General features: G+C 44.6%; 1 protein-coding gene across 2 annotated transcripts; it reads left to right on the plus strand.

Annotated features, from left to right (window-relative positions):
- The first annotated feature begins 9,060 nt into the window (after positions 1 to 9,060).
- LOC138976758 (gastrula zinc finger protein XlCGF57.1-like) lies at positions 9,061 to 18,798 on the plus strand. Of its 2 annotated transcripts, none has more exons than XM_070349647.1 (3): positions 9,061 to 9,235; positions 9,548 to 9,758; positions 14,684 to 18,798. In XM_070349647.1, the coding sequence occupies exons 1-3, from the start codon at positions 9,197 to 9,199 to the stop codon at positions 16,360 to 16,362; spliced, it is 1,929 nt and encodes a 642-aa protein (XP_070205748.1). In that variant the 5' UTR covers positions 9,061 to 9,196; the 3' UTR covers positions 16,363 to 18,798. The 2 variants fall into 2 exon arrangements, with proteins under 2 accessions (XP_070205748.1, XP_070205749.1); XM_070349648.1 differs by having other exon boundaries at positions 9,551 to 9,758.
- Positions 18,799 to 21,936: the final 3,138 nt, after the last annotated feature.

A 21,936-nucleotide genomic window follows, 5' to 3' on the forward strand; every position in this document is an offset into this window, starting at 1 on the left:
GTGTTTTCCCTTCATGTCATTGTCTGTGTGTCCCCTGTAAAGACCATTGGGTCGATGAACCTGTGAATGTCTTGTTCTGTTAAACATTTGAAGGTTCCACTTCCTTGCCATTTTTTTAATTGACATCCAGATTGGTTTATCAGTGTACATACATCTCAGCAATTTTCTCTCTCCCTCTCATTCTCACTCTGTGCCTCTCTGTATACACTCTGCACAATAGTTATTGCACCACCCCCCCCGCGGGTTAGGGGGAGTCCCATATTGGTTGGGACGAGAAATAATTTACCCGATGCTACCCAGCATGTCGTAAGAGGCGACTAACGGTTCTGTTTCTCCTTTTTCCCTTGTTAAGTGTTTCTTGTATAGAATATAGTCAATGTTTGTAAAGATTTTAGTCAAGCAGTATGTAAGAAATGTTAAGTCCTTTGTACTGGAAACTTGCATTCTCCCAGTAAGGTCATATATTGTACTACGTTGCAAGCCCCTGGAGCAATTTTTTGATTAGTGCTTTTGTGAACAAGAAACAATTAACAAGTGGCTCTATCCCATCTCCCCCCTTTCCCCGTCGCGATATAACCTTGAATGGTTGAAAACGACGTTAAACACCAAATAAAGAAAGAAAGAAAGAAAGTTATTGCACCCATTTTCGTACACAAACAAAAGCATTTGCTCCTGTGTAAATTCATTTAATTTTTCTATGCCATTCATCCAAACAAATGTGATCGTGTTTACAGGACTAGCAATTGTAAACTAATGGTCGTATGTAAATGAAACTTAAAAGTGGCAGCATTTGTAAGAATCATTATTTTGTCTGTATGCAGGGAAAGTCATGATTATTAAAAAATGAAAGCTAACACACCTATGACGTCTTTAATCCAACAGGTCATCGTTGAAATATAGCGCTTTTTGCCTATTTTCAGAGTTTTTAATATTTTGGAATTCCCATGCCTGATAAGTACCTAATGTTTTTGTCGTGTCCATTTTTTGGGTACATGTACCTTTATTTTGTGGTGGTCCTGTAAAAGAAATCTGTGACCCAAAAAGTGCCAGATAGCCAAGTGGAGGGCCTTTAATGGCATAGAAAAAGTTTGAATGATTTGACATGGTAATAAAAGCTCTAGTAAGGGTAATAATTTGTTCTGCATAATTTATAATTAAATAATCTCTTAGACCCAGTTTAGGGTTCTGTTTTCTATATGACGATGGCATATATACAGGCATGAGACCAAGGGTAGGGCGGATGGTGGCGCGAGAGGTGAAGGGAAGGGGAATGTTTACAGTGCCGTGTGCCGGGCTGTGAGCAGTGACCGCCCATGTTTAGCTCAGGCACCGCTGCGGCAGACGCGCCATAGTTCTATGCAGGAAAATGCAGCGCGCTATTCTGGCCATCTGGCCAACTGTCGCCCTCATCTCCAAGGCAGACTGATACCAAGAGGTGTAAGTTACACCCGCCTTCAGGCCCAGGCATTTTCAAACGCTCGACTCAAGACTACAGTATATACATGTGGGTAATTTTCCAGAGCTGTGTGCCAGTAAAAATTTTACGAAGGTGATATTTAACCTTAAAAATAGATTTCATCTACAAAAACGTGTTCCATATATATCCTTGGGCTGCATAAAAAGAATAATAGTACTTACACATTTTGCTTGTCTACGTTTAAGTAAAATACAAGCATTTTTAAGTAAATCACTTGCGTAACATGGCAACCAGAGGACATGACATGGATTTAAATATAAAAAAAACCTAAACAAAACAGAAGACAAAAATGTATACTATGTTTTGTTGTTGAATGTCTGTATCTTAATCCAACTGGAGTATTAATGAAAAAAAGTAAAGAGAATACATTGTAGTTGCCATTTGATTGATATACTTTACACGTATAATCATTTAAAGTACTGAGAATGCATGTCACAAAATGGTACCCAGCTCTGGAGAATAACCCATGTATATATATACCGAGAGGCAAAAATTCCGCAAACGGAACTTTAAAAAATCACAAAAAATCAACTCAGTGGTGAATGTTTTCAATGTTTGAATATTTCATTTATTGGCCATTTTAGTGTTTATAAACCTTCGCTTAATTGATTTTGAATAGAACATCATGAAATGACATTTTTTCAAAAAAAGTGACTGAGTCCAAGCGCAATGATTTCGGAAAACGTTCAGTGTTCATCACGTTCAATGCTTTGGCCAGCTTTAAGCATCCCAATCGCTTGCTGTCTCTCTCCTTCATCAAGTCGTGGCATGATTGCGATATCTGGATACAGCCAAACAGCCAGTTGCATTTTATAGGGCCATACACTATCTTTTTTACGTTATTGTCTCCCGTTCAGCCCATTGTCTTTATTAGCAAAGTGAGCTGTGGCTGGATCAGCAATACTGCAAAGCGCACGCTGACAGCGTGAAACATTTGCTCCAACACTCAAGATGTCAACTACAAATTACAGGTTCAATCTGATTTTCGTTTGAGAGCAAAATCGTTCAATGCACTATTTGCAGAATTTATGCCTTTCAGTATATATACAAACTGAAAAGACACGGAAACAATTCCCTTCATGCAGTGAGTTATTAAAACCAAAACCACATATTATTAACACTGGCTTCATGAAGATCGAATCACAACTTGATACACTTTGTGCATGCATTTTAAACACCAACTTCTACACAAAATAAATAACTTGAATTCATACATGAGGAAAATGCAGAAAGACTAGTCTAGCTGATATTGACCCAATGTTGCAATAAAGGAACGGAGAAATCACACTATGATGATCTGAAAACAACACCAGTTACACAATTTTAATTATCTCCTATTTTATATATTTATAATCTAGAGGATAGTTAGAACATCTATATATATATACGACTTGTGTCTGTGTGTCTGTTCCTGTGCGCGATGCGCGGCCAAGGTTCTCGATGGATCTGTTTCAAATTTGGTGTCCATATTCACGTTCACCCGGGACACAATGATCTGGTCGATGAGATATTTCAACACGTGCTCTCAGCGCGCAGCGCAAACCGATTTTTTTTCGGGATCCACTACCAGTAACTCTTCATAGCCACGCGAAAATTACACTGTCATCTATCTCTATATATTTATAGATTTACTAGCAGTCAGGCCCGGCTTCGCCCGGGTGTTTCTGCTCTCCCCTCTCTCAGAAACCTCTCGAATCTTATTCCAATGTGGATAAGAAAAATGACAGTGTGAGCTCATACATTTGGATGTATAGGCAAGGCAAGTTTCTATTTGGTTCAACGTGTTCTTCGTGATTTGTTTACCCCTTCTCACACCCACTGTAGTTACCGTCTGATCAAAGCACGCATACCTCATGAGTGAGCGCGTCATACCTTTCTGAACAGGGGAGAGAAATCTGTAAATTCTCGTGATCTTTCACTGAGGCGATCGTTTCGTAAACATTATTCGCGATGATCTGGAAGGCAGGGAGGGGGAGCAGGGGGCAGGGTTAGTGTGTGCGTGTGTGTGTGGGGGGGGGGGGGGGGGGGCGGCGGGATGATAGCGGGCGGGGGGTAACCCTTGAGAATGACACGGTATACTGGTTTGATGAGAGTTACCTCCCTTCCGTGGGTGACAAACCATGACTTACCTCCCTTGCACTATATAGACTGTATTGATAGATGGGGAGGGTAATTATCCGAGGAAGGAAACAATGTCTGGAGAAACTAAAACCCAGGTGCACATTTGTGGGTCCAGGGCAGTGTGCATGCAATATATCTTGTGCTTATCTTTTGCCATCTCAGTCTGAGGTATCAGTGGCGACCACAGACACACACACACACACAGAGACAGACAGACACTCTCTTTTATTTATATGTACTAGCAGTCAGGCCCGGCTTCGCCCGGGAGTTTCTGATCAGCCAGCCAGACAAACTCACTTAGATCTACAACTCAGCTCCCTTCTCTCTCTCACACACACAGACACACAGCTGCGCGCGCACACACACGCACGTACAGGTTTTAGTTGCGGTCTGATCAAAGCACGCATACGTAATGAGTGAGTCTAGAATCTTATTCCAATGTGGATAAGAAAAATGAAAGTGTGATCATACATTTGGATTTATAGGCAAGGCAAGTTTCTATTTCGTTCAACGTGTTTTCGTGATTTTTGGACCCCTTCTCACACACACTTTAGTTGCGGTCTGATCAAAGCACATGCGTCATGAGTGAGCGCGTCATACTTTATTGAACAGGGGAGAGAATTCTGTAAATTCACGTGAAGATCTCTCACTGAGGCGATTGTTTCGTAAACAGTGTCTAGAAAATATCAGAGGAAGACTGTATCATGTGTGATTATTGGGGAGGGGGGGGGGGGGGGTTGCGGGGTGTTGTGGGTGGGGGGGTGTGGGGGGATGATAGCGGTAGGGGGGCAGCCCTTGAGAATGACACGGTATACTGGTTTGATGAGTTACCTCCCTTCCATGGGCGACAAAGCATGACTTACCTCCCTTGCACTATTATAGCCTGAACTCATTAATGGGGAGGGTCATTATGCGAGGAAGGAAACAATGAATCGAGAAACTAAAACCCAGGTGCACGACTATGCCTGCACAATATCTCGTCCTTGCCTTTTGCCATCTCTGAGGTATGGGGACCACAGACAGACAAGACATGCAGCGGACAGACAGACACATACACGGCAGCGCAGCGGCGGTGGTGGTCAGGTGCACATCTTCACAGTCACATGAGTGCACATGCACGACATCGTCTTCCTGCCCCCTCCCTTCTCGGAGCTTTGGCGACCACAGACAGACAGACACACACACACACACAGACAGACAGACACTCTCTTTTATTTATATGTATAGATAGATAACAGAAAAGACCGAGCCTACCGCAACATGAAGAAACTCGGCTCCGACGACCTCAAAACCTACATGAAACAGCTGCGTAGGGAAGTACAGCGGCGGCTGCGCCACAGCTACTGGAAATACCTCAACAACATCTTCACAGGTGAAGATGACCCGGAAAGAGCTGAAAAGAACAAGCGTTTCTGGACGTATATGAAGAACCAGAAATCTACCGGCACCGGTGTTGCACCTCTGAAGGACGGCCAGCTGACGTCCGACCCAATAGCACAGGCGGAGGTCCTCAACGCACAGTTCCAGTCAGTGTTTGGCGACGGCGCTGCGTTCAGTGAGGAAGAGTTTGAGGCCAGGACTGGCGTGCCGGTCTGGGCATCGAGCACTCCTCCCATGGATGAGATCCACATTACAGCGCATGGCGTCCAGAAACTGATGGCGAACTTGAATCCAAACAAGGCGACAGGACCTGATGTGATTAGCCCACGGGTTCTCAAAGAACTGGCAAAGGAGCTGGCACCAGGCCTCACCGCCGTCTTCCAGTCATCACTTACCACCGGCTCAGTTCCAGCTGACTGGAAGTTCGCGCACGTCACTCCGATCTTCAAAAAGGGAGAGAAGTACAATCCAGCCAATCACAGGCCGGTGTCTCTCACCTGCGTGGCGTGCAAGCTCATGGAGCACATCGTGGTGAGCGCCATGCTGCAACATTTTGACAACAACGACGTCCTCGACGATAATCAACACGGCTTTCATCGAAGTCGGTCCTGCGAGACTCAGCTCCTGGACTTCACCGAAGAGCTCACGAGCAACCTAGAGGGTGGGAAGCAGACGGACGTGTTGATCCTGGATCTGGCGAAAGCATTTGATCGCGTCAACCACAGTCTGCTTACCCACAAACTCCGAAACTTCGGTGTCCGAGGAGCTGTACTTGCTTGGATCGAGAACTTTCTCCATCAAAGACGTCAGGCCGTGGTGGTGAACGGCTGTCGCTCCTCGTTTGGCAGCGTCCGCTCAGGGGTGCTGCAGGGCTCGGTGCTGGGGCCGACGCTATTCTTAGCGTACATTAACGACCTCCCGGAGAGACTGACGGCACTAGCGCGCCTGTTTGCGGATGACACTGCAGGGTACAGGGTGGTGACTAGCGTAAATAACCAGGCCCAGCTACAACAAGACCTCCATCGCCTAGCCGAGTGGGAGAAGAACTGGGACATGCAGTTCCACCCTGCAAAGTGCAACACCCTGCCTGTTACGAGGAGCAGACGCCCACTACAGCCCTCTTACCAGCTCCACGGGCATACGCTGGAGACAGTGAAGGCGGTCAAGTACCTAGGTGTGACCATTCAGAGTGACCTGTGCTGGGACGACCATATCAACAACATCGTCAGCAAGGCAAACAAGACCCTGGGGTTCCTGCGGCGCAATCTGAAGATCTCATCAAGATCCGTGAAAGAGCAGGCGTACAAGGCCTTTGTCAGGCCTATCCTGGAGTACGCCTCGTCAGTATGGGACCCGCACACCCAGAAGAATATCGACAAGCTGGAGGCCGTCCAGAGACGAGCTGCCCGATTCGTCTGCAACCGCTACCACAACACGTCAAGTGTCAGCCGGATGCTGGACTCCCTTGGGTGGCAGCCTCTGGAGGAGCGCAGGAAGCTTGCCCGCCTATCGATGCTCTACAAGATCACGAACAGCATCGTCCACTGTCCGGGCATCAAGTCGAAGCTGGCCCCCTTACCACCACGCCAGCGAAGAGGCCATTGCCAGCAGTTCGGCCTCATCACCTGCCGCACTCAGTATCGGAGTGCCGCTTTACTACCCAGCACAGTGAAGGACTGGAACTCTCTACCAGCAGCTGTCGTCGAGGCCCGCACTGTCGACACCTTTGTGTCGCGCGCCTCGCACTAAACCAGCAGCCACTGTGACTCATGTCCCCTCCCCCCCATACTCCCCAAGCTGTGAATTTTAATGGACTTTTGGATGCTGGAAACGCTGCTTTATTGGACTTGCGCAACATCCCATCAAGTGCCAAAATAATCACTACTGTTGATTGTGGGCAGTAATGGAAAGACAAGACAAGACACGATTGCACAGTTCTGTTTGTGATGTGGTCGGGCGGCTTTGGTATGTTTGTATGTCTGGCCTTCCTTTGAGAAGCCATAACAGTTTTAAAAGGGCTTAGAGATAAGCTCTAAACGTCTCAATCCTGTGTGAGTGGACTTCGCCTCCAAAGGTGATTGTGGTGTTTCGGCACTCGATTACATTCGGCGTCGTCGACAGGGATGGGACTCGACATGATATGATCAGGAATGGCATTATGGTCACTGAATCATGTTCGTGCTGTTACCATTCCACGAATCTGGGAGGGACCTAAGAGCTTGGCGGGTCCATGGTTCGGTTCATTCAAACGGGGTTGGGTGTGACAGGGAGACTACCGCCGCCCTTCACAGCAGACTATGCAGAGTTGTTCGCCTTAGAAGTTGTGAGATATTTATAGCTCTTTATAGCTCGCAAGGCAACACCTGTGGATTGTAGAGTTCTGTTTGAAAACCGGCGAAGCCGGGTATTCCCCTAGTACATAATTTTTATATAATTATATAAAAAGAGCTTATGGTCAATATCGATCGCGTTTTGTGCTTCGTGAAACACAACACTCAAACTGCAGACAAAAGTTACCACAGGTATATACATGTCGTGCCGAATTCACGGAATTGCCGAATTCGCAGAATCGGCAACATTTTTGCCCATTTCGCATAATCGGCAAAACGCTTCCCATTATGTGAAATCGACAGCGTTTTGCCAAAAATGCCGAAAGGCTTCTAAAATTTGACCATTTTGCAAAAGCGACAGCCAGTCTGTTACTTTTTGTGTCACCAGAACATTGCATTAACATTGCTTTACCTCTCCGCTATGTTTTGTATGGTCTATGTTGGTCTGTGTCGAGCATAACTCAGGAAATGCACGAAAACTACACTTTCTGCAATAACTTGCCATAACATATCGATTATTGCAATATTATCCATTGGAGTATCTAGTTGTCGAAGTGTGATGATATCCCAGGCATTTGAGAACTTTAAAACCAAAAGGTGGCTGCCGATTTCGCAAATGGACAAATGTTAGTGTTATTTAGTAAAAATATAATTTAAACTCTCTTTTTACTGTGCCTGTGGCTGGTGGGTACCATAAGTCACAACCCCTCGGTCTGCATGCTTTTTATGGTGCATTTTTGTCTTAAATTGTGAGCTGATGTATGTTTGACTGACCAGCAGTGGGCCGATCACTTGGCTTTTTACCTGCGCCCGCGTCGCAGCAGCGCTGTTCACTAGCTCTTACTGCCTCTGCCTCATCCACCTCCCTTGTTTGTTATAACTGGCTGCGCTACCTGTCCCAAGATAGGTCAATTGGTTCTAAGAGGACGTTAAAACTAATTATCATCATCTGCGCTTTTTCATAATTTTGTACCGAAGGATTATGTATACGTTCTGTGAAATGTTATGTGTACCTTATATGGAAAACGTATTGTTGTTATTGTGTAATAGGGGTGCTAGTTTTAAATTTGTTAAACCCCAAGTGTTCTTAAATAATATGTGATTTTTGTCCCAATGAAATTAAAAAACTTGCCTTCGGTTTTTGACACCCAAAAGGAACTTCTTGTCACATGAATTTTATGGTTGTGGTTGTGATGGTGTGTGTGTGTGTGTGTGTGTGTGTGTGTGTGTGTGTGTGTGTATGTATGGGTGTGTGTGTGTGTGAGTGTGTGCGTGTGTGCGCCTTGTGTGTGTGTGGGTGTGAGTTAGTGTGTTGTATCCAGGCTATGAGTGCGTGTGTGTGAGCGTGCTTGGTTGCGTAAAAGTACTAGTTTAAGAAGCCTTTATGCGATTTTGGCAAAATGCTGCCGATTTCACGTAATGGGCAGCGTTTTGCCGATTACGCGAAATGGGCAAAAATGTTGCCCATTACTGACGCGGAATCGGCAATTACGTGAATTCGGCCCGACATACACCCGCTGGGTTCACCAAAGTGGTCCTCACGCAACTGTCTGCACAGTGTTTCCAAAGTGCAAACAGTCTCTATATTATTACCCAAACACAGAGCCACGTATTTTTAAAGGACTGAACATCTTAATAAACAATAGCACACAGATTTACTTCTTTCATGCGCCTGTGTCGGACACCAGCGGAAGGGGATGAACTCTAGGTTACACTGGCTGCTGGTCCGGTTAGAGAGTACAGTCCCTTGCAACTTGCTTTCAACTTCAATGGCCGACGACACAAACGAGTCAAATGACCAAATTTAATATGAGTAGATGTCACATTTGGCTTTATTTGCCTTTTAACTGACTAGACTTCACTTAGGCCTACATTTTGATACTCGGCAATGTTGAAGATTGCCTGTTACTCTTTGAAGTACATCACTGTAAGTTGATTTTGACTTTAAAAACGCTTCGACATAATAGACCCTATCGGTATTCCAAGCTCTCGTAATCTCTCGCAAGCTTCAGAGCATAGCAAAGCATGTGGTACACCGACATCGCGCGAGCTGCAAAAGAAAAGGTTCGAAGTTCTTGCGACGTTCAAAGCATAACATAAAGAGCGTGTCACGCGAGTTTTAGTTGGGGTACAAAAATGGGTGCAATAATGTTTTTGCTCAGTTTATATATCCTGGAATACCTTTACCTGCTTTGCTGTAAATGTTGAATCTGACAGTTTTGTTTTTGTTTTGTCACAGCAGTGCCTTGACAGTGAACAGTCAGGGATTGTCAGGGGTCGTGAACAGTCAGGGATCATCAACACCCTAAAAAGTGAACAGTCAGGGGTCGGGGCTTCTCGTAACAGCATGGAGGAAGGAGACACAGGCGTTGTGTCAGACGTCAAGATAGAGATTGATGTTGCTGAAGACATGCCGCAGTGTTGTTACAGGACTGAACAACTTCAATACGGTAAGCTTGCTTCTATTGACTCACCTGAGTAATCAGTCAGTCTTTGTAATGAGCAGTGTCAGTTTGTCCAACCGTCTGTCTGTCAGCAAAGATCTAAACGTTGAGGTTACATATTTCAAATGTTTTTGCAGCTAGAGCTTTGAAATGTTTTGGGTTTGAAGGTTTCTAAACTGCAAGTCTGGCATCAAATTTCAAGGTCACAGTGTGTCACGTTCATGTCATTAAAATTTACTTTTAGGTTTTCTCAGATGTTTAAACTAAGAGCTTTGTAACTTTACTGGCTTCTAGGGTTGGATGACCACCTCCCTTGGGGAAATTAAACCTAGATGACCTGCGCACACTCAGATAAGCTCCTTTTGGTGTCCCGTCTGTTTTGCGTATGGTACTTCTAAAAGGGGGAAACTTGATTTTGGCATTGGGGACAAAACACTTTGGTGAAGAATAGGGGGATTTGTCCGTCCGGTTCTTATCGAAGTTAAAATAGCAAATTCTGAGGTCTTAGACCATCCTTAAATTTATCCCAATAGTCAAGAACCGTTCTTCCATCTAGAGGTCCAACAAAGTAAATAGATTGAGGGAATTTCATAGTTAGTCAGTCAGGTGACAAAAGATCCTGTAGTGGGTAAAAATGTTGCTAGCTCGATATGCGGAGTCTCACCTTAGAATAGGATTTATTCAAGGGATGGGAGATTAGGTGGCTTCATTGTTTTTTTTCTGGTTTTTTTCTTTTTTTTTTCTTTTTTTTTTTGCTTAACGCCCAGCCGACCACGAAGGGCCATATCAGGGCGGTGCTGCTTTGACATATAACGTGCGCCACACACAAGACAGAAGTCGCAGCACAGGCTTCATGTCTCACCCAGTCACATTATTCTGACACCGGACCAACCAGTCCTAGCACTAACCCCATAATGCCAGACGCCAGGCAGAGCAGCCACTAGATTGCCAATTTTAAAGTCTTAAGTATGACCTGGCCGGGGTTCGAACCCACGACCTCCCGATCACGGGGCGGACGCCTGACCACTAGGCCAACTGTGCTTTTTTTTTTTTTTTTTGGTAACACTTGCACTCTTTGATGTTAGCCTTATTAAGGCGACCCGGGATTTTTAACTGACTTTGTATATGTGCATTTATAATATTGCGTAAATTATGCTTGTTGTATTATTCTATTTTCATACTTTTCTAGAAGAATAAGTCTAATAAACTATTTTATAGAAAAATAATCCCATGAAATTGGCTCCATTATTCGTCTGAATGATTTTCATCATCACGTAGGTCGTCATTTCTTCTCGCAATCTTGGCCTTTTTAGGAAGATAAACTAACCCGGTAATTTTAGGTGAGAGAGGATAAATTAGGCGACAGACTGATTAGAGGTGCATGCACTAGGAGACAGAACACAACGCGAGGCAAAACTAGACATGGAAACGAGTAAATAATAAGTGCACGCATGAGACAATAGATCTGCAGAGCTAAACAAAAGACGTTGTTTGTTTCTTATCTACAACTCTCACGGTTTTCCGCCGGGTCAACAGATTTACAATCTTCATAATAGGAAAACTCCTACAATAGTTAAACCTTCAGCGGATCACACTTTGGACTACACAGTCTGGATGATCAATCAATCAATCAATATGAGGCTTATATCGCGCGTATTCCGTGGGTACAGTTCTAAGCGCAGGGATTTTTAAAAAAAAAATTTTTTATGCAATTTATATTGCGCACATATTCAAAGCGCAGGGATTTATTTATGCCGTGTGAGATGGAATTCTTTACACAATACATCATGCATTCACATCGGCCAGCAGATCGCAGACATTTCGGCGCATATCCTACTTTTCACGGCCTATTATTCCAAGTCACACGGGTATTTGGTGGACATTTTTATCTATGCCTATACAATTTTGCCAGGAAAGACCCTTTTGTCAATCGTGGGATCTTTAACGTGCACACCCCAATGTAGTGTACACGAAGGGACCTCGGTTTTTCGTCTCATTTGAAAGACTAGCACTTGAACCCACCACCTAGGTTAGGAAAGGGGGGAGAAAATAGCGGCCTGACCCAGGGTCGAACACGTGGTGTGGGTCGAGTTTGACCCATATGTTCTAAAGAAGAATTCAACGTAAAAAGTATATTGATTGTACACGGCCACCACGATCCAAAAAGGGAAAACCTTTAACCACCCCTTTGGAGAGTATAGGTTCACGACCCACAACATCCGGACTGAGTACTTCAAGTTACGTCATCGTTAAGTTAGTTCTGGTGTGTGAGGATTACATAAAGTCTCAATCAAAAAATAGTATTGTTTTAAAGATACAGAGACTTTTGACAGCCTATGTGACGGGCGCAGTGACATGGTGGTAAGACATTGGCCTCCTCATCGGGAGGTTGTGAGTTCGAATCCCGGTCGCTGCCGCCTGATTGGTTAAGAGTGGAGATTTTTTCGATCTTCCAGGTGAACTTATGTGCAGACCGGCTAGTGACTTAACTCCTTTTGTGTGTACACGCAAGCTCAAGACCAAGTGCACACGGAAAAGATCCTGTAATCCATGTCAGAGTTCGGTGGGTTATAAAAACACGAAAATACCCAGCATACCTCCCCCGAAATTGGCATATACTGTACTGCCCGAATGGGGGGGGGGGGGGGGGGGGGTCAAAACAGTCATACACGTAAAAATCCATTCGTGCTAAAACATGAGTCCAAGCCCATGAACAAACAAGAAGAAGAAGAAGAAGACAGACTTTGTGTCGTCCATCACCCAGTAAGCACAGTGAGTGTTAAACACAAATAAGTGGAATGCGCTTTTTCTGAGCTTTTCTGAAATAATTGTGTTCACTTGTTAGAAATTTACACACACAAACACACACACACACACACACACACACGCACGCACGCATGCAGGCACGCACGCACGCAGGCACGCAGGCACGCATGCACGCACGCACACACACACACACACACTTACACACACACACACTTCTACCTGCAGATAAGTAATGTCAAACGCATTGCAAAGTTTATATCAAATGACCATGGATTATGTTCAGCACAAAGGGCACCACCTCCCACTCCCCCCGAGACCCATGAGCCTGTTGTGTCGCTTGCGCACGGTCAGCAGCCGCATCTACTGGGACAAGGTAGTTTGTCAGTGTGGCAAGACTGGACACCTCACACACGTGTTTGATGGTTGTGATACTCTCAAGGAAGAGATGTCTAGTCTCATCTGCTACAGAAGGGAGAATGCTCTCAGTCTGGGAGACTTTCTCCGCCCACACCCATCACTCGGAGAGAAACCGATGATGGTCTTGGTCACCAATCTGTTCACCTCAACTGTTGCGAGCTGGTTCTAGTGTGCTTGCAGCAGACCCAGCACAGCACAGATCCACTTCTGGAATCTTAAGCTAAATGTGTCCCAAGACACACATTTTGTAGTCCTGGCATCCTGAAAGGCAGAGGCCCCAACCTACAGGTTTGCTTCCATACCAAAAACGCCTCCAGACACGGGAACTTGGGAGCAGAGGCAACAGCTCCGCTTGAACCTCAGAAACCAAATGTGCCTCCAGACACACAGATCCCTCAGACGGCCGAGGCTGTGGCCTCTAAGGTTCTCTTGTACCAAACCGCCTCCTGACTCTGCATCAGATTGCTTGTGCTGGCATCTGCTTACATAGACCCACATTAAGTCACCACCGAGTGGTAGACACAGACGACATTTGGTAGCACTGACTGCCAGCTTCACGGTAATGCGTAGCCCTAGCGCGGCTCTGCTTGGGTGGGAATGTTCTGAGCAAAACACTATGTGTTACTCCATACCCCCCGCCCTCCATGGAACTTCTTAACCCCAACCAATTGGGGGGGGGGGGGGGGTTTGCCCAGTCGGTAGGGGCGCTGGCTTTAAAACCGGTTGTTACTAGCGTGGGTTCAACCCCCAAGTTCGGCGCGGGATGTGTGTCCCAGAGTCAACTTTGTGCAGACTCTCCTCGGTGTCCGAACACCCCCGTGTGCACGCATGCGCACGATAAAGATCCCAGAGTCACAGCGAAAGCCTCAGGCCTTGGAAACACGAATACATGCATGCACAAATATGAAGTCCGGGTGTCCGTTCGGCCAACAGCCAATAAAGTAACCATTTCAGCACTGACCCAAGACGACCCAACCCGGTCCCTAGCCCACTTCAGGTCTCCTCTAGCAACCGGCAGCTAGCTGTCTACATCCCCACCCCCCTGCATTTTTGAGTCACTTGAGAAAAAGTGACTCTATGTAATCGGTCAGTGTTAGTCTGTCCGGCCGTCCGTAGACACCACCTTAACGTTGGACTTTTCTCGGAAACTATCAAAGCGATCGGGCTCATATTTTGTTTAGTCGTGACCTCCAATGACCTCTACACTTTAACGATGGTTTCGTTGACCTTTGACCTTTTTCAAGGTCACAGGTCAGCGTCAAAGGAAAAATTAGACATTTTATATCTTTGACAAAGTTCATCGGATGTGATTGAAACTTTGTAGGATTATTCTTTACATCAAAGTATTTACATCTGTAGCCTTTTACGAACGTTATCAGAAAAACAAGGGAGATAACTAGCCTTTTCTGTTCGGCAACACACAACTTAACGTTGGGCTTTTCTCGGAAACTATAAAAGTGACCGGGCTCAAATTTTATGTGAACGTGACTCATTGTGTTGTGAATAGCAATTTCTTCCTGTCCATCTGATGCCTCATATAATATTCAGAACTGCGAAAGTGACTCGATCGAGCGTTTGCTCTTCTTGTTATTTTTTATTTTCATACAAAGCCGGGTTTTCCCGTGTAACATGCCCCTAATGGCTTTGCCCGTGTAACATGCCCCTAAATGGCTTTGCCGTGAGGGCGTAAAACTTACATTTTCGAGTATGTTCAGCACCTTGATGTAAGAGTCTTGCTTTTTTTCCAGTGCCTTTCATGGAGGTTGTGGTCACAGACAACACAGCTACCATGCCTACAGTGCAGACATTGGAAGGACAAGCTGCAGTCAACACTCACAGGGATATCTGGCTGAAACAAGAGATACTGACACCAGTAACACAGACTGCAGTCAACTCTGGCAGTGATACCTGGCTGAAACAAGAGATACAGACACTAGAAACACAGACTGCAGTCAGCACTTACAGTGATACCTGGCTGAAACAAGAGATACAGACACCAAAAACACAGACTCCAGTCAGCACTCGCATTGATACCTGGCTGAAACAAGAGATACAGACACCAAAAACACAGACTGCAGTCAGCACTCGCATTGATACCTGGCTGAAACAAGAGATACAGACACCAGCAACACAGACTGCAGTCAACACTCCCAGTGATACCTGGCTGAAACAAGAGATACAGACACCAGCAACACAGACTGCAGTCAACACTCACAGCGATACCTGGCTGAAACAAGAAATACAGACACCAGAAACACAGACACCAGAAACACAGACTGCAGTCAGCATGTTAACCCATACAGGAGAGAGAAAACATGTATGTACAGAGTGTGATGCTAAGTTCACACGGTGTAGTCATTTGAAGCAACACATGGTTATACATACAGGGGAGAAAAAGCATGCTTGTACAGAGTGTGATGCCAGGTTCACACAGTCTGGTCATTTGAAGGGACACATGTTGACACATACAGGAGAGAAAAAACATGCCTGTACAGAGTGTGATGCTAGGTTCACACAGTCTGGTCATTTGAAGGGACACATGTTGACACATACAGGAGAGAAAAAACATGCCTGTACAGAGTGTGATGCTAAGTTCACAGTGTCTTGTAATTTGAAGCGACACATGTTAACCCATACAGGAGAGAAAAAACATGCTTGTACAGAGTGTGATGCTAGGTTCACGGAGTCGGGTCATTTGAAGCGACACATGTTGACACATACAGGAGAGAAAAAACTCGCCTGTACAGAGTGTGATGCTAAGTTCACAGTGTCTTGTAATTTGAAGCGACACATGTTAACCCATACAGGAGAGAAAAAACATGCTTGTACAGAGTGTGATGCTAGGTTCACAGAGTCTGGTCATTTGAAGCGACACATGTTAACACATACAGGAGAGAAAAAACATGCTTGTGCAGAGTGTGATGCTAGGTTCAGAGAGTCTGGTCATTTGAAGCGACACATGTTATCACATACAGGAGAGAAAAAACATGCATGTACAGAGTGTGATGCTAGGTTCACACAGTCTGGTTCTTTGAATCGACACATGTTAACCCATACAGGAGAGAAAAAACATGCTTGTACAGAGTGTGATGCTAAGTTCACACGGTGTAGTCATTTGAAGGCACACATGTTGACACATACAGGGGAGAAAAAACATGCATGTACAGAGTGTGATGCTAAGTTTTCACGGTCTTATCAATTCAAGCGACACATGTTAACCCATACAGGAGAGAAAAAACATGCTTGTACAGAGTGTGATGCTAGGTTCAGAGAGTCTGGTCATTTGAAGCGACACATGTTGACACATACAGAAGCGAAAAGACATGCATGTACAGAGTGTGATGCTAAGTTTACAGTGTCTTGTTCTTTGAAGCGACACATGTTGAGACATACAGGAGTGAAAAAAACATGCATGTACAGAGTGTGATGCTAAGTTTACAGTGTCTTGTTCTTTGAAGCAACATATGTTTAGACATACAGGAGAGAAAAGACATGCATGTACAGTGTGTGATGCTAAGTTTACAAATTACACTGTGCTGGAGTTTGAAGCAACATATGCTGAGACACAGGAGACAAAAACAAGAAGTGCATGTACAGAGTGTGAGTGTTGCTTCACACAGACTGATACATCAAAAAAGCACATGTTGAAAAATACAGCAGAAGATACAAAGTGCATGTACAGAGTGTGAACTGTGATGATAGGATTTCAAGGTACGGTGATATGAGGAGACACATGTTGGCACATACATACAGGAGAAGAAAACAAGTCGCGTAAGCACCCCCCGCGGGTTAGGGGGAGTCCCATATTGGTTGGGACGAGAAAGAATTTACCCGATGCTCCCCAGCATGTTGTAAGAGGCGACTAACAGATTCTGTTTCTCCTTTTACCCTTGTTAAGTGTTTCTTGTATAGAATTTATATAGTCAATTTTTTGTAAAGATTTTAGTCAAGCAGTATGTAAGAAATGTTAAGTCCTTTGTACTGGAAACTTGCATTCTCCCAGTAAGGTAATATTGTACTACGTTGCAAGCCCCTGGAGCAAATTTTTGATTAGTGCTCTTGTGAACAAGAAACAATTGACAAGTGGCTCTATCCCCTCTCCCCCCTTTCCCCATCGCGATATAACCTTCATGGTTGAAAACGACGTTAAACACCAAATAAAGAAAGAAGGTAGTATCGGCTAGCCACCTAAATATGAATTTTTGTCGTCACATAGTTCAAAGAAGAGAAATCCAATGTTCAATCGATCCATTTTCATTTGGTTGCGTATGGCTTGTTTTTTGCTTGTTTGTTTGTGTGTGTGTGTGACTGTGTTTTTGTTTTTTGTTGCTTTGTTGTTGATTAGTGTTGTCACTGTTCAGTGTCAAACCACCTACATGTGAGGCAATCTGTGGATTTGAAAATGATTTGTGTAAAAGTGTAAAAATCAAACCACTTTACCAACACACAATGACATTTGTATTTTTTGCGTAGTTGTATATATATTTGTAATATTGTGTGTGTGTGTGTGCGTGTGTGTGTGTGAGTGTGTTTGTGTGTGTGTGTGTGTTTGTGTGTGTGTGTGTGCGTTTGTGTGTGTGTGTGTATGTGTGTGTGCGTGTGTGTGTGTGTTTGTGTGTGCGTGTGTGTGTGTATGTGTGTGTGTGTTAGTGAATTCAACTTACACTCACGATTGCCACTCACCAAGCATCGAAAGCCAGCAGTCCACACGTACCCTCTGTCACCAGGTCACATCAAGCATAAAAACATACAGCCAATACTGTGGTCTCAACACTCTTTTATTCTTTACCGTTATAACTCACTAGAACACTCGCCGGTATGTTATAAAGACGCTAAGTCTAGCTATAGTTTAATGTGGCGTCTTTAGTGAATTTCTTGTCTCAACGTTTGATGGTATTTCGGGAACATTCAATTACTGTGAAGGAAATGACGGAAGATACTAACCGGCAATGTTGACAGGGATATCCTCCACGCTTTTTAGAAGCGCTAACCAGGGATAATACATGTAGCGTTAAATAGCAAAGTGACTAGCACATGCTGTGAATTCAGCTCACTCAATGACAGAGAGTTGACGTCGTGAATCGTAACGCAGATATCAGTACACTTGACCACTGTCCAGCGACAGTGAGGGGTCTGTCACAGGAATCGACCGGGAAAAAGGAGGCCCGCGTAAAGCACTTTTAAGGTAAATGGAATAAGCATTTGAGTATCGTTAAGGTTTATCGCATAAGTTGAATCGACTAACACTGTAACTTTAAACATAGCAGACAGATATCTAAGACAAGATGTCCGCTATTTATGTTGTGCAGTGCGTCGTATAACCGGTCAGACAGGAGGGTAGCGACCAGATAACATCACCAAGGATCTGAGAAGTCGCCGTATTTATCTTACCTATTGACTCGCCAAGCGGAGATTCGACGGGATTTCTAGACGCTAGAGCACGGTTATTTTGTGTCCGTATACTTAGTAGTAAATACATTTCCGAGTGTACGGCTATAGAAGCTGTGTGATTCTGTGTAGGACCAGAATTAAAATATGTCTACAAGAACTTGATTACGTAAGATAAGGAATATTTAGTAGCCAGAGTAGACGGTGATTTTTGACTATACAAGAGCCGTGAGTCGTTACACTTAAAATAGATACCCTGCGCCTATGTGAGGTCACGGACTGTTTGTATTTCTTTACCTGATTGAAGAGTAAAGGGTTTTGATAGCACAATTGTACGAGATTGTCATCTCTAGTTGTTTTATTTGCTACAAAACTGTGAGTACCGGATTTTTGAGTATATAACCTTTATGTTCATGATTGTGTGTATTTGTGTGTATGCTGTCATAACTGATTAATACAGTGGAGGGAACTTACATTTGGAGTTTTGTTTGTTTCCGTATGACAGCGTACTAGCGCATTTGCATTCATTCACAATTACGGCTTTGTATTTATGCAACTGAATAAAAAACTGTTTAAAAAAACAAACTTTAAAGAAAACCTTAATTATTCTCATAGCGTGTTTGTTTTTCTGAAACCCACCACGGGGAGAGAAAAACACGGGGATACTTCTGACATCATGAACTGAACTAAAGTAGGACTTATTGTCAGTCAGGTCTAATTACCTGTGTTGGACATGAATTTTGAATATGATTGAGCTGACATCATGAACTGAACTAAAGTAGGGGCTTATTGTCCGTCAGGTCTAATTACCTGTGTTGGACATGACTTTTGAATATGATTGAGCTGACATCATGAACTGAACTAAAGTAGGGGCTTATTGTCCGTCAGGTCTAATTACCTGTGTTGGACATGAATTTTGAATATGATTGAGCTGACATCATCATACGTATTAAGACCTATGTTGCCCTATAAGGTCTGCATCAGGTGGCTGACCTCTGACCCGGACATCACATGACAGACGGAGCCAGGTACCTCCCGCATTGTTCTGCAAAGATATGGTTTATGTTCTGGTTTGTGATGAGGTACCTGTACGAGAACTTGAAGGATGACGTCACACCGCCTTCAGGTCTGACGGGTCAACATGGGTCACCCTGTATAGTGGCAGTTAGCATGGGTCATCCTGTATAGTGGCTGTCAACATGGGTCCCCCTGTATAGTGGCAGTCAACATGGGTCACCCTGTATAGTGGCTGTCAACATGAGTCACCCTGTATAGTGGCTGTCAACATGGGTCACCCTGTATAGTGGCAGTCAACATGGGTCACCCTGTATAGTGGCAGTCAACATGAGTCACCCTGTATAGTGGCTGTCAACATGGGTCACCCTGTGTAGTGGCAGTCAGCATGGGTCACCCTGTATCGTGGCAGTCAACATGGGTCACCCTGTGTAGTGGCTGTCAACATGGCTCACCCTGTATAGTGGCTGTCAACATGGCTCACCCTGTATAGTGGCAGTCAACATGGGTCACCCTGTATAGTGGCTGTCAACATGGGTCACCCTGTATAGTGGCTGTCAACATGGGTCAACGTGTAAACGTGGCAGTCGACATGAGTCACCCTGTATAGTGGCTGTCAACATGGGTCAACTTGTAAACGTGGCAGTCGACATGGGTCACCCTGTATAGTGGCAGTCAACTTGGGTCACCCTGTATAGTGGCAGTCAACATGAATCACCCTGTATAGTGGCTGTCAACATGGGTCACCCTGTATAGTGGCAGTCAACATGGGTCACCCTGTATAGTGGCAGTCGACATGGGTCACCCTTTATAGTGGCAGTCAACATGAGTCACCCTGTATAGTGGCTGTCAACCAGAGTCACCCTGTATAGTGGCAGTCAACCAGAGTCACCCTGTATAGTGGCTGTCAACATGGGTCACCCTGTATAGTGGCTGTCAACATGAGTCAACCTGTATAGTGGCAGTCGACATGGGTCACCCTGTATAGTGGCTGTCAACATGAGTCACCCTGTATAGTGGCTGTCAACATGGATCACCCTGTATAGTGGCTGTCAACATGAGTCACCCTGTATAGTGGCTGTCAACATGAGTCACCCTGTATAGTGGCAGTCAACATGAGTCACCCTGTATAGTGGCTGTCAACATGGGTCACCCTGTATAGTGGCAGTCAACATGGGTCAACTTGTATAGTGGCTGTCAACATGGGTCACCCTGTATAGTGGCAGTCAACATGGGTCACCCTGTATAGTGGCAGTCAACATGGGTCACGCTGTATAGTGGCAGTCAACATGGGTTACCCTGTATAGTGGCAGTCAACATGGGTCACCCTGTATAATTACAGTCAACATGGGTCACCCTGTATAGTGGCAGTCAACATGGGTCACCCTGTATAGTGGCAGTCAACACCTAATGCACTGATATTTTCGTGCAGACAAGATTTTTGCAATTCAATAAAAGGGCGACCACCCAGTAAAGTCTTTTTTCAATGATGTTCTTTTTGTGGTTTAGTGGTAAGCAACAATGTAACTGACAAACTTCAAACTGAATTTTGGTGCTTTCCTCTAACATATTTGAAAAAAAATCAATGTTTACCTATGGCAAGGTTTTTTGGGGGGGAGAGTATATTTTGAATCTTTTGTCAGGTGTTGCCAACCACCGGCCATCAGATTAATTTTGCATGGAGAATTTTTAGGATTGCCTTGTCATTTCTGAGATGTCCTGAAAGGTTTCGTATTAAAGTATACAGTGAAATTTGTTGCAATTGCATTATCTTCCCCTGACCCAAGTTGTGTCTCCAGCGAGGATTATTGTGTGTCTACTATCGTAGGGTAGACTCTTGACCGGATGCATTTCTAACCTCTTATCCCAGATTTAGGTGGTCGTTATGTAATGTGCCGCCGGACTGTCTGGGTATCGTTGGACGGCGTTTTGTCAAGTGGGTGTCATTTCTTTTGACAGGGTACATTATAGAAGATGCCAGGTCATGGCTTGGAGGTTTTAGTCTCTTACCCCTCTCCCCCTTCTTTGTAACTGGTTGTAATATAATGAGCCTTATCCGGTGTGCGTAATATTTCCTGTGCTTGACACCGACCCGGCTTCATGCCTCGGTAACGATCCCTTTCATTGGGCAGGCATTTTAAGTAGAACGCCCCCCGTTGGCTTACACTAGGTAGCCTCCCTATTGGCTATTGGGAATCGGACGGTGACCAGCCTTTAAAAGACTGAGCATTTAGGCTAGATCAGAGAACGCGATTTGGGATAGTGAGCTGTGTGCTGCTCGATTGTGTCGGTTGACGTGAACGGTCGAAGTGCTGACCAAATTTGTCGCGAAGTTGTAATCAGTCGACTTGTGGTGTTAGATTCCGATACCTGTGCTCTTGTGTTTACGTTTCACTGAGTGTGCTCACTGGGGAGAATCTGTAAGTAACTAAATGTTTTATTCATTCCTTATGTTTTATTCATTCCTTGTGCTTTATTCTTATGTTTCATTTGATGCTATGATGTTTGCATATATGTACATTTTGACGCCATTTTGATCTATCGGAGAGATGTGTTTTCTAGATCAGTTTCTAATCACTTTCATGATTTGACGCTGAAA

Source organism: Littorina saxatilis, linkage group LG9 (assembly GCF_037325665.1).
Source record: "Littorina saxatilis isolate snail1 linkage group LG9, US_GU_Lsax_2.0, whole genome shotgun sequence".
Lineage (NCBI taxonomy): Eukaryota > Metazoa > Mollusca > Gastropoda > Littorinimorpha > Littorinidae > Littorina > Littorina saxatilis.

Excerpts from the sequence above, each read along its gene's own strand:
- LOC138976758 (XM_070349647.1), top strand. The coding sequence starts at position 9,197 with ATGTTGAAGATTGCCTGTTACTCTTTGAAGTACATCACT. Across the intron at positions 9,236-9,547 it reads ACTCTTTGAAGTACATCACT|CAGTGCCTTGACAGTGAACA; the intron begins GTAAGTTGATTT and ends GTTTTGTCACAG. Across the intron at positions 9,759-14,683 it reads GACTGAACAACTTCAATACG|TGCCTTTCATGGAGGTTGTG; the intron begins GTAAGCTTGCTT and ends CTTTTTTTCCAG.